At 39.4% G+C, this 16,220-nt stretch overlaps 1 protein-coding gene across 1 annotated transcript in view; it reads left to right on the top strand.

Moving 5' to 3' along the window:
* LOC112570126 (titin-like) overlaps nucleotides 1-16,220 on the top strand; it is a 149,833-nt gene that overhangs the window by 81,213 nt on the left and 52,400 nt on the right. Inside the window, 11 exon segments of the mRNA XM_025248372.1 lie at nucleotides 3,511-3,591; nucleotides 3,814-3,916; nucleotides 4,758-5,058; nucleotides 5,601-5,722; nucleotides 6,243-6,308; nucleotides 7,429-11,961; nucleotides 13,002-13,513; nucleotides 13,732-13,910; nucleotides 14,107-14,254; nucleotides 14,431-14,578; nucleotides 14,581-14,845. Coding sequence (XP_025104157.1) covers nucleotides 3,511-3,591; nucleotides 3,814-3,916; nucleotides 4,758-5,058; nucleotides 5,601-5,722; nucleotides 6,243-6,308; nucleotides 7,429-11,961; nucleotides 13,002-13,513; nucleotides 13,732-13,910; nucleotides 14,107-14,254; nucleotides 14,431-14,578; nucleotides 14,581-14,845 — 6,458 coding nt within the window.

Genomic DNA, 16,220 nt, shown 5'->3' with positions numbered 1-16,220 from the left:
ACTAAATCTAGACAGAGAAGGAAACAAGTTATGGAAGCTGGCAAGGGCGATGAATGATGAAGATACTAGAAGTGCACCGATCGTCATACAACAAGCACAAGATATGCTAACAGGTAGAAAAGCAGCAAACGCTTTCATTGACAGCTATGAAGAGGTCAGCAACATCACAGTACCAGAAGAAAAGAAACAGCAAGTTCATGAACAAAGAAGAGAATTCAGCCAGCGAAAACACCAGGAAGACTATATGAACAAACCATTCAACATGAAAGAGTTTGAAGAAGCAGTCAAGACCCTAAGTCAGAAGAAATCCCCTGGACCAGATAAGGTCACCAATGAAATGCTGCAACACCTGGGCCCACGAGCCAAGACCAAACTCCTCGACCTCTTCAACAACAGCTGGAACAGCGGCCATGTCCCACAAATCTGGCGAGAGGCAGACATGGTGCCCGTCCACAAGAAAGGCAAAGACCGAGCGAAGGTGGACAGTTACAGACCCATAAGCCTCACCAGTTGCGTGGGCAAGTTAATGGAGCGCCTCATCAACACCAGATTATCATGGCACTTGGAAAAGAACAACATCCTTACACCAGAACAAGCAGGCTTCAGACAACATCGCTCAACTGAAGACCAGGTTGCATACATCGCCCAGAAGATCGAAGATGGTTACCAGGACAAGAAGCACACGCTGACGGTGTGGATAGACATGGAAAAGGCCTTCGACAAGGTCTGGAAAGATGGACTGAGGTTGAAACTCCAGAAGTGTGGCGTAACCGGCTGTATGTACCAGTGGATCTCTCAAATACTGAAAAATAGGAAGGCCAGAGTCCACGTTGGTGGAACATACAGCCGAAAGAAGACGCTGAGAGAAGGAGTTCCTCAAGGGGGAGTACTCAGTCCTACCCTGTTCCTTGTCTTCATAAACGACATCATCAAGGACCTCCCCCGAAATGTCCAAGGAGCCATCTATGCAGATGACCTGGTCCTTTGGTGCACAGAAGAACACCTGACAACTGCAACTACCGACTCCAAGAGGCGCTTAATGTCCTGCAGGACTGGACGAAAAGGTGGCTTGTCAAAGTCAACCCCAAAAAGACCACCTACACTATCTTTAGTCTGTCCACTAGGGAACAGAAGGCCACTCTGAAGTTCGATGGACAGATTCTCCCACTGGAGGACAACCCTACCTACCTTGGGTAACCTTCGATAAGAGACTTACATGGAAGCCTCAGACCAAGAAGGTCGAAGCCAGAGCCAAGGTGCGACTTGCAATTATGAAGAAGTTGGCTGGCACGAACTGGGGCGCGGATGACAGAATCCTCAAGAAGCTGTACACCGGAAGGGTCAGACCAGTCCTAGAGTATGGCATGACAGCATGGGGCACAGCAGCAAAAATCCAACTTTGAGAAGGTCAGCAAGGTTCAGAACCAAGCAGCCAGACTCATCACTGGAGCCATGAGGTCTACGCCCATACAAGAACTGGAGACAATCACAGGGTTGGAATCACTTGAGGACCGACGTGACACAAAGATGCTCGTCCAAGCCGCCAAGTTCAAGAGACTTCCAAATCACCCCATGAGAAACAGACTGGCTCAGCCGACGAAGGGAAGGTTGAAAAGGGGAAGTTTCATCCATCAGGCTAGGATCCTTGAACGAAAACACCGAGACATCTTGGAACACGACCTCAGAGAGATCCCCCTGTGCCGGACAAACCCAGCATGGAATGAAACTGCTTTCCCCCTGATTCACTGCAGCATCCCTGGTGTCAGCAAGAAAGACTCCCTAGACGCTGTGAAGAAGTCCTGTACTATGGAGTATATCCACAACAACTTCCCACAAGATCAATGGACTCACGTGTTCACTGACGGGTCAGCGAACAAGCCGTGAAAAATGGTGGCGCCGGAATTTACATCAGGTACCCAGGAGGAAGAGAAGACCGTCTTTCTCTCGCAACCGGCCTCTACTCCACCAACTTCAAGGCTGAAGCAGTTGCCATTCAGACCGGTGCCACCCACGTTAAAAACAGTCCAGACACCTCCAACAACGTCGTCTTCTTTACGGACGCACTGTCTGTTCTGCAGGCCTTACAGACTGCCAGAGACAAGAAACTGAACGACCTGTCCACTGCTCTCTCCTCCTTATGCGGAGACTGCACAGTCGTCTTACAGTGATTCCCTCCACTGTGGGGTTTTGGCAACGAAGCCGCAGACACTCTTGCCAAGGAAGGATCCAAAAAAGAGCAGCAAGACAGGTCCACCACCTACAGCGAAGTCAAATCCATCATCAAGGCCAAACAGCACAACAAGTGGCTGCAGCAGCACCCACGTTTCAACCGAAACGACCCATACTACCTGCTTACAAGAGCTGAGCAGGTCATTATTTTCAGGCTGAGGACAGGCCACAACCGTCTCAATCACCACCTTTACACCAAGCTCCGAATCGGCCAGACAGACCAGTGCCCGTGCCAGACAGGCAGTCAGACAACAGCACATCTACTGCAAGAATGTCCCATGCACAAAGAACTCAGGCACCGCATTTGGACTGATGAGACGCCAGTATTGAGGAAGCTACACGGCAGCCTGGAGGACCTGCGGCGCACAGCATCATTTGTGCAGGAGGCAGGCGTGTCCATTTGAGTGATCGACGAAGAAGAAGAAGAAGAATGAAAGGGGCTATTTACTAGATTTTGAGCAATAGTATTGTTCACTAAGTTACATCCAGTTATGAAAAAATGTAAACCATTAATACTGCTGTGTCATGCCTGTGGACGGAAATATACTGACTGCATGTTGCAGTGTTTCTGTCATCAGTAGGTAGCATTGAATCTGCTAATTTGTGTGCATGGCATGAAGCAAGGAAATATGTTGTATTTTTAACTGAACAGTCTTTAATGCAGAACAGTGAAATTCTCTCCAAGTAAGGAAAATATTAAAACCATGGAGAAAACTGAACAGAACAGGTGGATGTAGATATACAATACTTTAAAGAAAAAATAGGTGCATAAAAGAATTTTTAATTCCATGACAAAACATTTGGAGAGTTGCACATGATATCATGGAATTTGGTTCATATTATTTTGTTGTGAAGCCTTTTTTTCAGCATGTTTCATTGCCTATTCCGTGTTTTTGAAACAAATAAGTGTGGTTGCTTATTATTTCATGGATTTAGTACTAATAAAACTAGACATTTATTTATCTTATTATATGCTTGCACTGTTTAACAAATGCATGGATTTTTATTTTTTTTCCTTATTCTCCCACTTTTTCTTATACATCAAGGTATGAAGATAGGCATGCACATGTTTAAGATAAATATACACATGTGTGTGTGGATACACACATAAACATGCATGTCTGCACAAGTATACATTAACACTTTCTCTCTCTTACACATATGCACACACATGCAGAGGAGTTTTGCATGTCAAGGAAGGACACTTTCCTGTTCATTGAAAGATTTATTTGAAATAATTTATATTAATATGAATGCTGCTTTGTCTTCTATTGCATGCAGGAAAACTAGAGTAGGCATCATTTATGAAAGTCAACAGATTGACTTCCGAAATCTTTTGCGAAAGACAGATCAAAAGGCAAAGTAAGTTGCTCAGTTAAAAAGTAGTGAGAAGCAATAAGGAATAGACTTTGTTTGGTTTGCATGGTGTTTTCTGCTGCTTACAGTAAATTAATGTGCATGTATGTATGCATTCTTATATGTCTGCACACATAATTAGCATCTGTACTTTTATCCTTTGTGCTTTAGAGTTGTAAGTTTTGCACACACACACACACAAATTTAAATTTTTCAATATTTTTCCAGGAAATTTGAAGCAGATCTTACCACAGCTGAGACAGTAGAGACCACAGAAGAGCTGCTAGAGGAACAGCCTGAGCAAGCTGCTATTGAGGAAGTCACAACTGAGGTTTCTAAAACTTTTTCCTTCATCTATTTTAGAATCCAGTCAGTAAAGTACTATGGTTAGTTGTTGTATTGTCATATTTGTTTGGCGTTTTTCTAAACAGGTCCAAGTTGGATCTCATGTACCTAAACTGTCCTACAACTACACTTTTCCATTATGAGAAAAAAAATTAGAAAACCACCAACATGGGTTCGCCTTTGAATTAAATACTTACCAACTGATAGTTAACTGTTTCTGAACACTATATACGTACAACTCAACATTTACATTAATTAACTCAGGGTGGCATTCTGAAAGGATGGTGCATTTAGAAAAAAAACAAACTATAAAAGTAATTTTTTTCTTGAGAAAAAAGATTTTCTAAATAATACATTACACATAAAAGGCTGTTTTACCTTAAATCGATGACTTATTTCTTTTTCAGTTGTATCCAAATTGCACTTTCAGAGAACTGGGACTGTAGTTTCCAAACACATAATTGTTTTTAGATCTAAGCATACTATAATTCAGATCTATGAGCATATCGCTGTTATTGGTTTAGGTTCATTATTGCTTTTACATAAAACTAAATCACTGTTCTGTGTATGGCAAGGTTTGTCAGCTTGTGTGACATGAATGGAAAGGTGTTATTCACTCAGACTTTGGGAAAGTGTTCTGTACACTGATTAAAAAAAAAAAGTTGCTCTTAACCTCAGAAACCATTAACTACTCAGTGTCAATATGGCTGAGCACGAAGTGGGGTGCATTTTACTTACACTGTATTGAGACATCATTATTATCTGCGGTGAAATATCCATAATTTTCCTTTCAGTTGAGATAAATCAGATCTAATTTTGCATTGCAGATTACACTACCTGAAGAAACAAGGCCAAAGTTTCTTGTGCCTATTCAGGACTTAACCATCAAGGAAGGAGAAGTGGCAAGGTTTGATTGCCAGGTCAAGTGTGAACCTGAGGCAACACTAGTGTGGTACCATCTGCACAAACCTATCAAATCTGATGACATCTACAAAATAGTCCCTGGAGAGGATGGCTGGAGCTCCCTTATCATTGCTGAGGCATTCCCTGAAGACTCTGGCATCTACACTGTTCGTGCAGTGAACAGCATAGGAGAGAATGAATGTTCAGCTGTTCTTACAGTTGAAGGTTTGTTGTACATTCTGTCCTATTAGTACAACCATGAGTTGCCAGTATATACTGTCACCATTATAACCAAGATTTTCTAATTGAAAATAATTAGGATATTACTGGTACAGCAAAAGATGTAGTTTTGCATTTAGTCCTATCTACACACAACAAAGTTAAATGTGTTGTAAATGTACTAATTTTAGAAACATTTGTTTCAAAGATTTTGTTGTTCTTTTGGTGATTCATAATTTTGTGTCTACTATTTCTGAAGAACAGCTATACTTTATATTAACTGGCATTTAATAAAAGAACACAGTCATATAACCTTGTTTGCTAACCTGCTCAGTTTTGAAATGCCATCTCCGTCAGTCAGTAATGGGTACCTAAGTTGTTAAGAAAGGAGAGGATTAATTGGGTGCCTCATAATGTACCCTAAACATGGTAAACTGCTTACCATTCACTTCTTATATGGCCTCTAGACTGAAGGATATTTACTTAAAATAAATGCACACAGAGGTGTCTAATGCATTTAGAGTTGTGTATTTTACTGCACTTTACAGAACTTGTGTCAGAGGTTAGCTCAGTTGAATCTCACCTAGATGAAGAACAGGAGCAACCTATACCTGAGACAGTGGCTGAAGAGGCAGCCATCAAGATCCAGGCTGCTTTCCGTGGCTTCATGGTAATCATTGCTTGACATGTATTTTCTATTTGAACTAAGACTATAGGATTAGCATATGTGATTCTTTGTTAGAGAGTATCTAGACCAAAAGACATAATGAAATGTTTAAAAAAAATGAGGATGTAATTGCTTATGCAGAATGGTTAACATTAGGCTTAAATTAGGAAACTAATGGAGGAGTGGATAGTGGATGTAGTGATGGTTTTAATTTCTACATGCAGAAAGATGAGGAGCAAATTGGACTTTGGCAGAATATAAGACCATAATCTTCCATCAATAGACTGACCTCATAAAAGAGCTTTGTGCATAGTCTAAGACTGAATTTGAAAAGAAATGGATCGCTTCCTTTTTCTGTGTGTATCTCCCGACAAACCTTAGAGGAAATTTTGGCATAGTTGTAGACAAGCTTTAATTTGCCATTTGCTTGTCTGTTGGTAAGAATGTATGAAGTACCTGTTCCAATCATGTACCATAAACAAAATAAATGATGAATTTAAGCTGAAGAGATGATATTTTTCAGGCAAGAGAACATGTCAAAATCATGAAAGAAACAAAACTTTCCTTAGAACATGAAGTCATTATGCAGGTGAGTATTTTGTTTGCATATGCTCTACTCAAGTAGCATTTGTAAATAAAAAATAGGAAACATTTTTGGCAATTTGCCAGTTTTAAGTTTAACACAGGATATTGTAAACTTTAACAGAAACATATTTTGTGTGACTTAATATCGATTTATGGTTACTATTGACTTTTTTAGCAGTGGAGAATATTTACATCATTTGTAAATGCCAACATGGCATCTGAAAGGTTGATTTATAGTTTAACATCTAAAAAGAATTTGAAAATAATAAAAAAAAATCTGCCATAAAGAAAATGTGTAGTATCTTTGGTAAGTGTTAATGAGGATTCTGTTTACATTTTGTCATCATGCTTTAATTTGCAAATTTGTGTGGAATAATTGTTGTAACCGATGTCAGAGAAGTGGCCCATGAATTCTTTTTTTCTGTTTAATATAGTCTGTTTATATGGATTGACATTATTTTCACTTTTATGTCATGCTTGTATGTAGTGTCTGCCAACCACTTGCACAGTTAATGCACAATTCACATTTCCCTGTAAGAATTTAATCCTAGATACATAAATTTACTAGTATTTTTCTTGAAAATATTGCTACTGTGTTCATACCAGATTGAACACTGTCTATAACAAATTAAAAGGATATTACATTTAATAACTATAATGATCTGAATAGATGCTTTGCATGAACCTACTGAATTTGGCTTGCTTGTATCGTTGAACTCCTCCTGCACCTCCACTAGAATGCTGCAGAAGTAGCGATGTACTATTATGCCACTTTGTTTAACAAGAACTATTCCTTTTTTTAGGGATTTCAAATTATTATTATTATTGTGGGGTTCGATAGACAAGTTGCATATGCAGCACTTGCAGTTTGTTTGTAGTTTAGGTAAGAAGCAAATGTGCTATAACAATCGACATTCACACTCAGTCATCTTCAGCAGCAAAGCTTTATTGTATCAGCATGATGTGGCCATGCTTGTCTACATGATCATCTGCATGTTTCATGCACTTCTTCCTTTGCTGCTGTTGGCCGCTCAGCTTATGCCACATCGCACTGGTCTTGCATGCCATATTCATCACTGTGCTTGCTGCACAGAGTGTCTAATGGCAAACGTGCTTTCTTGAAGGAGATGGCCATTACTACAGAAGATTCCACCATCTACACACCCTCCATGGATGTTGTACCCGACACAACTGCTATCAGCAGTGAAGAAGTTCAGTTCAGTCTCTTGGAGGAGACTAAGCCTGAGGAAAAAAGTGAAGTTTTCACAGTGGCAGAAGTTGAAGAAGATCATATTATTGAAGAAGCTGAAAAAGAAATCATAGAAGCTCCTGAAGAAATATCACCTGAAATTAAGGAGGAAGCCATAGAACCCCTAGAGGATATTGTGACTGTTAAGGCAAAAGCTGAAAAGGACAAAATCCCAGAGGAAGTGATAGTTGAAGATAAGATGGTTTTTGAAGTGGAGGAAGAAGAAAAGCCACTTCTTGAGACAGCTTTTGACATTGTGGTAGAAGAGAGCAAGAAAACAGAGATCACTGAAGTGACTATTACAGATCAGCAGCCTGAAGTGAAAGAATTTGTGCTTTCCACATCAGATGAAGATATGCTTCCAGAGGTCATAGAAGAACTTGAAGAACAGGGATCACTCAAAGAAGAGACAGCAGTAGTCATTACAAAAACTACTACACCTGAAAAAGCAGTTACAGACCTGGAAGCATTAACAAAAGTTGAGGAAGTTCCTTCAGTGCCATCTGAAACAATTGAAGATATATCTGTAAGAGCTATTCCAAAACCAGAGACAGTTACTTATGCTGAAGAAGAAACAGTTGAAGTACCAGTGGCTGCAGCTGCCTTGCCTACAGAAGTATCTACAGATTTCATTTTATCTGACACAAAGGAGCAGCTGCCAGAGATCTCTGCTGAAACTGCAGCAGAGGAGACTTTGGAAGCATCCACAGCTGAAATAAAGGAAGAGGAGGTGACACTTACCAAATCATTTGATGTTGATCAGCTGACACAAGAGAGTGTTGAGGAATCTGCAGGTATCAGCACAGAAGGCATACTACCTGACATAGTTCATATTGAAGAAACAGTCAGAGATCAAGCACAAGCTGAAGGTCCTATTCCTGTGGAAGTAAAAGAAGCAGACACTGGAGAGGAGGAAGAGGAAACAGCTTTCATGGCAGAAATCGCACCACAAGAGACAGCCTTACAAGAAGAGAAACTATTGGAGGAGACACTTGTCTCTTTTGTCACAGGTCACCAGCCTACAGAAACCAAAGAAATCATTACAACAGTACCAGAAGAATCTGTTCAAGAATTTAGAGAAGAGGAAGCAGAAGAATATGTTACAGAGGAGAGAGAAGAGATTGAAAAAGAAACCACATTGATGAAAGAAGCTGAAATTTCAGAGGTCAAGGAAGAGCTGTCAGTGATGTCACCAGAACTTGTATCAGAACTGGAAGAAGAGGTAATGGAAGATATCACAGTTGAAGAAGAGCAAAGAGAAGAATCTGCTGCGGTGGTATTTGATACTGAGGCTGCTGAAATAAAAGAAAGCATTATGACATTGCCTCTAGAGGATACCAAAGGGATTGAAGAAGTTGTTGAACAACTGATAAGACCACAAGGAGAAATAGCTGAGGAAGAAGCTGTTTTCATTGCAGAAACTGAGACTGCCAAGTCTGAAGAAGATATGGTTGTGGCTCCCTCAGATGGTGTCCAAGAGATCAAAGAAGTTACTTCAGAAGCATTTAAGGAACAGGAGGAAGTGTCTGAAACAGCTATTGCTGTAGAAGCAGAAGCAGAAACTGCAGAATCAAAAGAAGAGATCTCTATGATGCCAGTTGAAGAGATCAGCAGTCTTCAAGAGGATGTCATTATGGAAGTAGTAATGGATCTTACAGAAGGGGCAGAGGAGGCTCAAGTTGCCATTGAAGATATAGCAACTGTACAGTCAAAAGAACAAATTACCCAAGAGGAAATGGAAGAGATGAAAGAATTTCAGGAAGAGGTTACTCCAGATCTTGTGACAGTGCAAAAAGAAGAAATCCAGCCACTAGCTACTGCAACAGATGTTGAAACAACTGTGGTTAGAGAAGATGTTACCATAACATCATTCGATGAAACCCAAGAACTCAAGGATGAGTTTATTTCAGAGACTATCACTGAAAAAGAAGAAATGAAAGAAGAAGCTTTCACTGATGTAGATCATGTTACACCAGCCATAACAGAAGAGGAAGTTATCACTTTGATAGAGGCAGATGTCAAAGAACTCAGCGAAGAGAAGCTCCCAGAATTTGGCACAGAGGAGAAAGAACATCCTAAAGAAAGTTTAACTGTAGATGTTGCTCAGAAAACTGCTGAGACTAAAGAAAGCATAGTTACAACAGTAAATGAAGAAATCCAGGAACTTGAAGAAGAGGCCAAACCTCAGGCAATAAGTGAACTTGAAGAACAGCCTGGTGAAGCTGTCACAGAAGTTGTGTCCTATGAGATTGCCAAAAGTGAAGAAGATATTACAGTAACAACAGTTGAATATGTAAAAGAAGTAGACTATGCCATACAGGAAACTGCAACTGAACAAAAGGAGGAGACTGAGGAAGCCCTAATTTTTGTTGGAGCAACAGAAACAGCTGATACTGAAGAAACTATTACCTCAGTTCCAGTGGAAGAGGTAAAAGAGCTTGTGGAAGTGCTTCTGCCAGAAAGTGTTCCTCAACAAGAAGTAGAAGTTGAAGAAGTTGTAGCGGTCAGTTTGGATGTTGAAACTGCTGAGTCTAAAGAAGAGGTGACCATAGAGTCAACTGAATATATAGAAGAAATTCAAGAAGTTACCATGCCAGAAAAAGTGACAGAAATTGAAGAAACTGAGAAAGTTATCACAGGAGTTGATGACATCTATCCTGCGATAGCAAAAGAAGAGACAACACTATCACCCACTGAAGATGTGGGAGAATTTGAAGAAAAGATTGCAACAGAGATTGTTACAGAGCTAAAAGAGGTAGCAGAAGAACACATGCATGATATTGTAGATGCTATGATAACAGAGACCAAAGAAGGTGTTACAGGCACTCCCTTTGAATATGTTGGAGTTATTGAGGAAGAAGCTATCCCAGAAACAGTAATAGAACAGAAAGAGCAGCTCCCAGAAACTGTGTCAGTATATGAAGAGACTGAAATCACAAAAATAGAGGAAATGGCAACAGAACAGGTAGAAGAAGTGATAGACCTTTATAAGGATGAAGAAGAAATTGTAGAAGAAAAAGATACTTTAAGGGAAACTGTCACTGCTGTGAAAGATATTACTCCAACTGAGACAACACCGAAAGTGACCACATTGCCTGTAGAAGATGTGGAGCAGCTAGAGGAGGAGAGAGCTGCAGAGGCTCTTGAAGAGCAAGAGGTTGTGGAACATATTTCCACTTTTGTGGAGGACATGGTTACATCTGAAACAAAAGAAGATGCAGCCATTGGTGATGTAGAAAGTGTGACTGAACTCGAAAGGGAAATGTACCCAGAGACTGTAGAAGAACAAGAGGAATCCTTTGCTGAAGCATCTTTAACTGTAGAGGCAACACAGGTCACTGAGGTTAAGGAAGAAACTGTACCATCAGAGAAAGAAGGGAAGTTGGAAAAAGTGGCAGCAGATGAAGTTGTGCCTGTGGTAGAAGAATCTTTACAAGAAACACCAACCCTTATGGACATTCCTGTCAGTGATGTTACACCAGAGTACAGACCAGCTGAAGAGGAAATCACAGAGGAACTAGTTGGCACAGAAGAAAAACTTGCAGAAGTGTCTGAAGAAGATGGCTCGACAGTCATATCTGTTTCTGACCAAGTTGTCTTTGAAGCTAAAGATGTTAGTGAGAAACAATCAGAAGATTTAATTGAAAAGCAGATTGATGACATAATTAGTGCTTATCCAGATGAAACAACACAAGAAGATGTTGTAACACAAGTTATGATTGAAACAAAAGATGTACTTACAGCTTTTGAAACACCTGAATCTACTGTAGAAGGGGAGGGAGCATTTGACCTGACTGAAAGACCTTCACCTGATGATGTTGAGGAAGAGATCACATTACAGACGGTTTTAGAACAAGAAAAGATAGAGGAAGCAGAAATTGATGTGGTCATTGAGGATCATGTTCCTACAGCCAAGCTTATGGAGAGGCCTGAAGAAGATAGAGTGGATGCAAGAGAAGATTTCTTCCTTGAGGTTGAAGAAAAGCCAGTTCCATCAGATACTGAGGCAGAATATGTTATTTCAGCAGAAGACACATCAACAAAAGTAGCAGTCTCTATGGAACTCACAGAAGAAGCTGCAGGAGATAAAACTTTTGCAATTGAAATATCTAAAGAAGAGGTTTCAGTTATTGCTGAGGCTGAAGAGGAAACTAAAGAAGCAATAATCACACACATTACAGTAGAGCAAGCTCCAGAAGACACCACTTCTGCCACAATGTCAATAAGCATACCTTCTGACACTGAAGCTGAACTCACAATCCCAGCCGTTATAGCAAGAGGTGTAGATGTGCCAGGAGTTTCTGAGGCTATAGACTTAATCCAGGATGAACAGGCTCCTGATGTGGAGGGAGAGATAGAGATCACCCTGCCTGCACAGCCTGTCCAAGAAGAGGTTATATTTGAAGAGGTGGGTGATATGCATAGATTGATTTCTTGAAAGTACTCCAACAGGTAAATAGCATGTGCAGAGAAAAAAGACTCGCTTTCACAACACCTGTTTCCCTTTAATATTGCCTAAATAGTCTCACCATGAAAACATCTGACTCGGGGAAAAAAAAATATCCATTTTCAATCCTGGTTAATGACACCACAGACGACAGTGCAAGTATCTTATCCAATGACACCACAAATAACAGTACAGGTGTCTTATGTAGTGACACCACAGATAACAATGTAAGTGTCTTATCTGATTTATGGCTTTTCCTCCCCATATACAAGGTTTTTGATTGCTGAAGTTTCCTCTGTTTGAGGTCGGAGGTGAATGACTGTAGTGAATGAGAGGGGGAAAATATTTTTGACAAAAAGCTGCTTTATCGATTTAGATTTTGAGACAAACAACATTGTAGTCTTCTGTAGACTGTTTTCCTTCTATATTGTTCATAGCAGCTTTTATATACAAACCTGACATTATTTGTCAGATATTTTTTAATACCTCAGTTTCCCTTGCTTTTCTTGTTATAGATTAGCATCAGGCTTGATATATATAGGACCTGACCTTAAATTTGTGAATCTTTTAGCTAAATGTTTTTTTTTTAGAATGAGAGAGGGGGGGTGACAAAGCATGTCTTTTTTTCCTGTAAACTCATTCAAGTAAACCTTTTGATGTTGTCTGCTGAAGCAAGTGTAGTACATGTAGTGTTGATAGTTTCTATAGTAATGCAGTAAACATGGGTAGTCTAAGAAACCTCTCATATCTGTAGATTTCAAATACAGTGGCAAATTTCTTAATGGAAGAAGCATACATAAGATTAAAATAAGTTACTTGAGTATTAACACCATGTGACCTCAAGTTTTTGTTACTTTTTTGTAGGATTCCAAAAATAATAATGTTGCTCTTCAGGATTTTGGTCAAGAACACATTGATACACAAATTCAATCAGAATCTTATCTCTAGAGATAATTTATAGAAAAGCTTCTTGAATGTGGTTTTGCTTTCTACATAAATAGGAAGAAAAAGGACCTGATGCCACAGATTCCTTCACCCTACAAACCACTGTTCCTACTGTTGAAGAAGTTGCTGCAGCAATCACACTAGAAGCCAAAGTTCCAATCTTAGAAGAGGTTGCTGAAGAAATCTCTCTCTCTCCCAAAGTTCCAGAGAGAATGGAAGTAGCAGAGGCCATCACAATCCACACAGAAGAAGCTCCTGAAGCTCCTGTGACAGAAGAGGTCGAGGAGTCAGTTACATTCGAAGTGGAACATCCTGCAGATAAAGAGAAGGAAGAGGTTTCTGAAGCAGTGATACTGGAAACCCCTATTCCTGTAAAGGAGGAAGTGGCTCAGACAGTCATTCTGGAGTCTAAACCATCAGCAGAAGAAGCTGTTTCCGAAGTTGTAGCAGAAGAAACTCTTCTGGCACCTCACTTTGACCAAACCTTGAACAACCAAGAGATAACTGAGGGAGAAAATGTAACCTTTGAAGTCAAGGTCGCAGGAACTCCAAAGCCAGAAATAACATGGTGAGATATGTTAGATAAGATTCTGTAGTTTTTAACAATTCAGATTAATATAATTATTATGTGCTTGGATAGCAAAGGCTGAGTTTAGATTATGATTACCAGGATGAATCCGATCAAAACTTGGTGGTATCGTGAGAGACAATCCTGATATTTACCAGTACAAATGCTGCTTAATTTAGAATGTGCATTGTTAATACATTACAATGCACTGATTTCAGGTTCCGAGATGATGTGAGGATCCAGCCTGATGAAAGATACAGGATGTCAGAAGAAGATGCTATTTACACATTTACTATCACAGGTGCCACACTAGATGATGATGCTGAATATACCTGCACTGCTAAAAATGCAGCAGGCTCTGCATCCACCACAGCAGAACTCTTTGTCAATGCTGCTGGTGAATATGGTTTTTGTTTTTTGGGGGGAGGGTTGGTTATATTTCTCTCATTTGTGCCATAATGACTTGCAGTAAGTTATCTTGTGGCTGCTTGTCTGAGAAGTCTGACAAATTTTTAGTGGTGTAGTTTATCAAACAAATAAACTAATATTAAGATAATGGGAAAGATTTTGCAGTGTTTGTTATCTGATCACAGGAGAAGCCCCAACCTTCATCAGCACCCTTACCGACACAAAGGCAGACATTGGCACAGATGTGGTGTTGGAGTGCAAAGTTAAGGGCACACCAAAGCCAGAGATTGTCTGGCTAAGAAGCAATGTTGAGCTCCTTGGTGACAGATACCAGTAAGTTGCAAGATTTTTGCAGTGTTTGGGCATTTGTGCCCTTTAGACTTAAATTTTTTTTTCAATATTATAAGAGCAGATTGATAAGGTTGGGATCTTACTGGATAGGCTTTAATGTGTTGCTGTGCATTAAGTGCATGAATTACATGAGAAAACTAATGTGGTTTGTGTTTCAGGACTGAAAACTTAGAGGAAACAGTCAGACTGACAATCTTAACTGTCAACCTGAAGATCAAGATGAATATACTGTCAAGGCTATTAACCCCTCTGGTGTTGCCTCATGCACAGCAAGCCTGGCTGTACACTTTGAGGCTCCCACATTTACTCGTCCTCTGGAAGACTTAGCAGTGAGAGTGAATGATACTGCCCACCTAGTCTGCCAGGTGAAGGGCATACCCCAACCAGAAGTCACATGGCTGGTAGACAATAAGCCACTGACTGTGAGCCCAAGGTTCTCCACAACCTTTGAAGGGGATGAAGCAACTTTAGAGATTGCAGAGGTCACTTTGGAGGACACTGAGGCGACTTATACATGTCATGCCCAAAATATCGCTGGAGAAGCATCTACAATAGCTCACCTGCTTGCCCAAGGTCGGTTGCTTCCTGCTAATCATTGGTATCATCATTGTCTTGGAGTGTCATGCATGTGCCTGTGTTTAGCACAGATACTCTTCACAATTGTGATGTTGACACTGAACAGGCATGTGGTTGTGTTTATCCCAGATAATTTTCACAAGAGTGGTTTTGACACTAAAAAGGCATGTGAATATGCAATGTAAACACATCTTCTATAATTTTTTGTGCTCCACTTCTTGATTCAGTATACTGAGCAAGATATTTTATATATAAGTCATGGGGCTTCTGAAGTCCTTTTGTTATCACTATTACACCTTTGCATACTAACAAATTACAGAATCACTCATTTCCATAACAACATGTACCATGCAATGTGACATAATTGCTTGCAGCCCTGTTGGTTATAACATACTGTAGGCTTCTGTGTGCTTTCTGTGCAACTCTTTATGTAATGTTATTTTTTGTTTAAATGGAAAAATGAATCTGATCTGGACTATACCAAAGAGCATTATATAGATCTGAAAATTAAAATAATTATTTTTTGGAAATAATTTTCAGCATTGAAGATGATTTATTTTTAATATTTTTTCTATTAATTTGCAGTAATAGAGTTATAGTTTAGATGCTAAATGTTTTTAACTTCCATTTTAAAAAGCACTGAAGTTCTATTAAGAGTATGTATTATTTTGTAGGGCAGTGATAATACATAACCTTTAACTAAAAATGTGAAAGAGTTTTTCCATGTTTAAAAAGATATATATAAAACACACATGCACACATATACAAAATTACAATAGTTTGAAGTGAATGTGCATGACTTTCAGAGCATTTCTAATTTCATGTTTCCATTCTGCTTTAAATGGGCACACATAATCATGCTCATATATATTACATAATTATAAAATTCTGTATTGAATATACCAGAAGATATAATTTCAGTCCGCTTGCTTTGAGCAACTATTACAACAAAACTTTATATCTTTAAAAAATATGAGAAATTTTTTCAAGAGATGTTTATTCACTGTTCTGGCTAATCTTACCACCCAATTGTTAAATAGACTTGCTGCGACATTTTCATGCACAGCTACGAATAGGAAGTCCAGGATTTATTCTTGGCATGTAAATTCTGTGATTTAATAGCTGTGAAAAATTACTTGATGAGCAATCAATGCAGGGAATTAAAGAGTATCCTAAAATTAAAATTGTAATTAAAACAGTATATTATTAAATCATATATAAAATGTCATCACTCTTAATCAGAGTAAAAGCTGCTGCTAAGTTTCCTTTTACAGCACATGTATAATAACTATGGTACCACAATCACAGCTGAGGGATATGCAAAAACAAATACTGGTAGAGCCTAGATTTTAAGATGCTTTTAAGAAATTTT

This window comes from Pomacea canaliculata, linkage group LG1 (genome assembly GCF_003073045.1).
Source record: "Pomacea canaliculata isolate SZHN2017 linkage group LG1, ASM307304v1, whole genome shotgun sequence".
NCBI classification, from domain to species: Eukaryota; Metazoa; Mollusca; class Gastropoda; order Architaenioglossa; family Ampullariidae; genus Pomacea; species Pomacea canaliculata.
The sequence above is the reverse complement of the archived record's forward strand: the minus strand, read 5'-3'. Positions and strand labels throughout refer to the sequence as shown.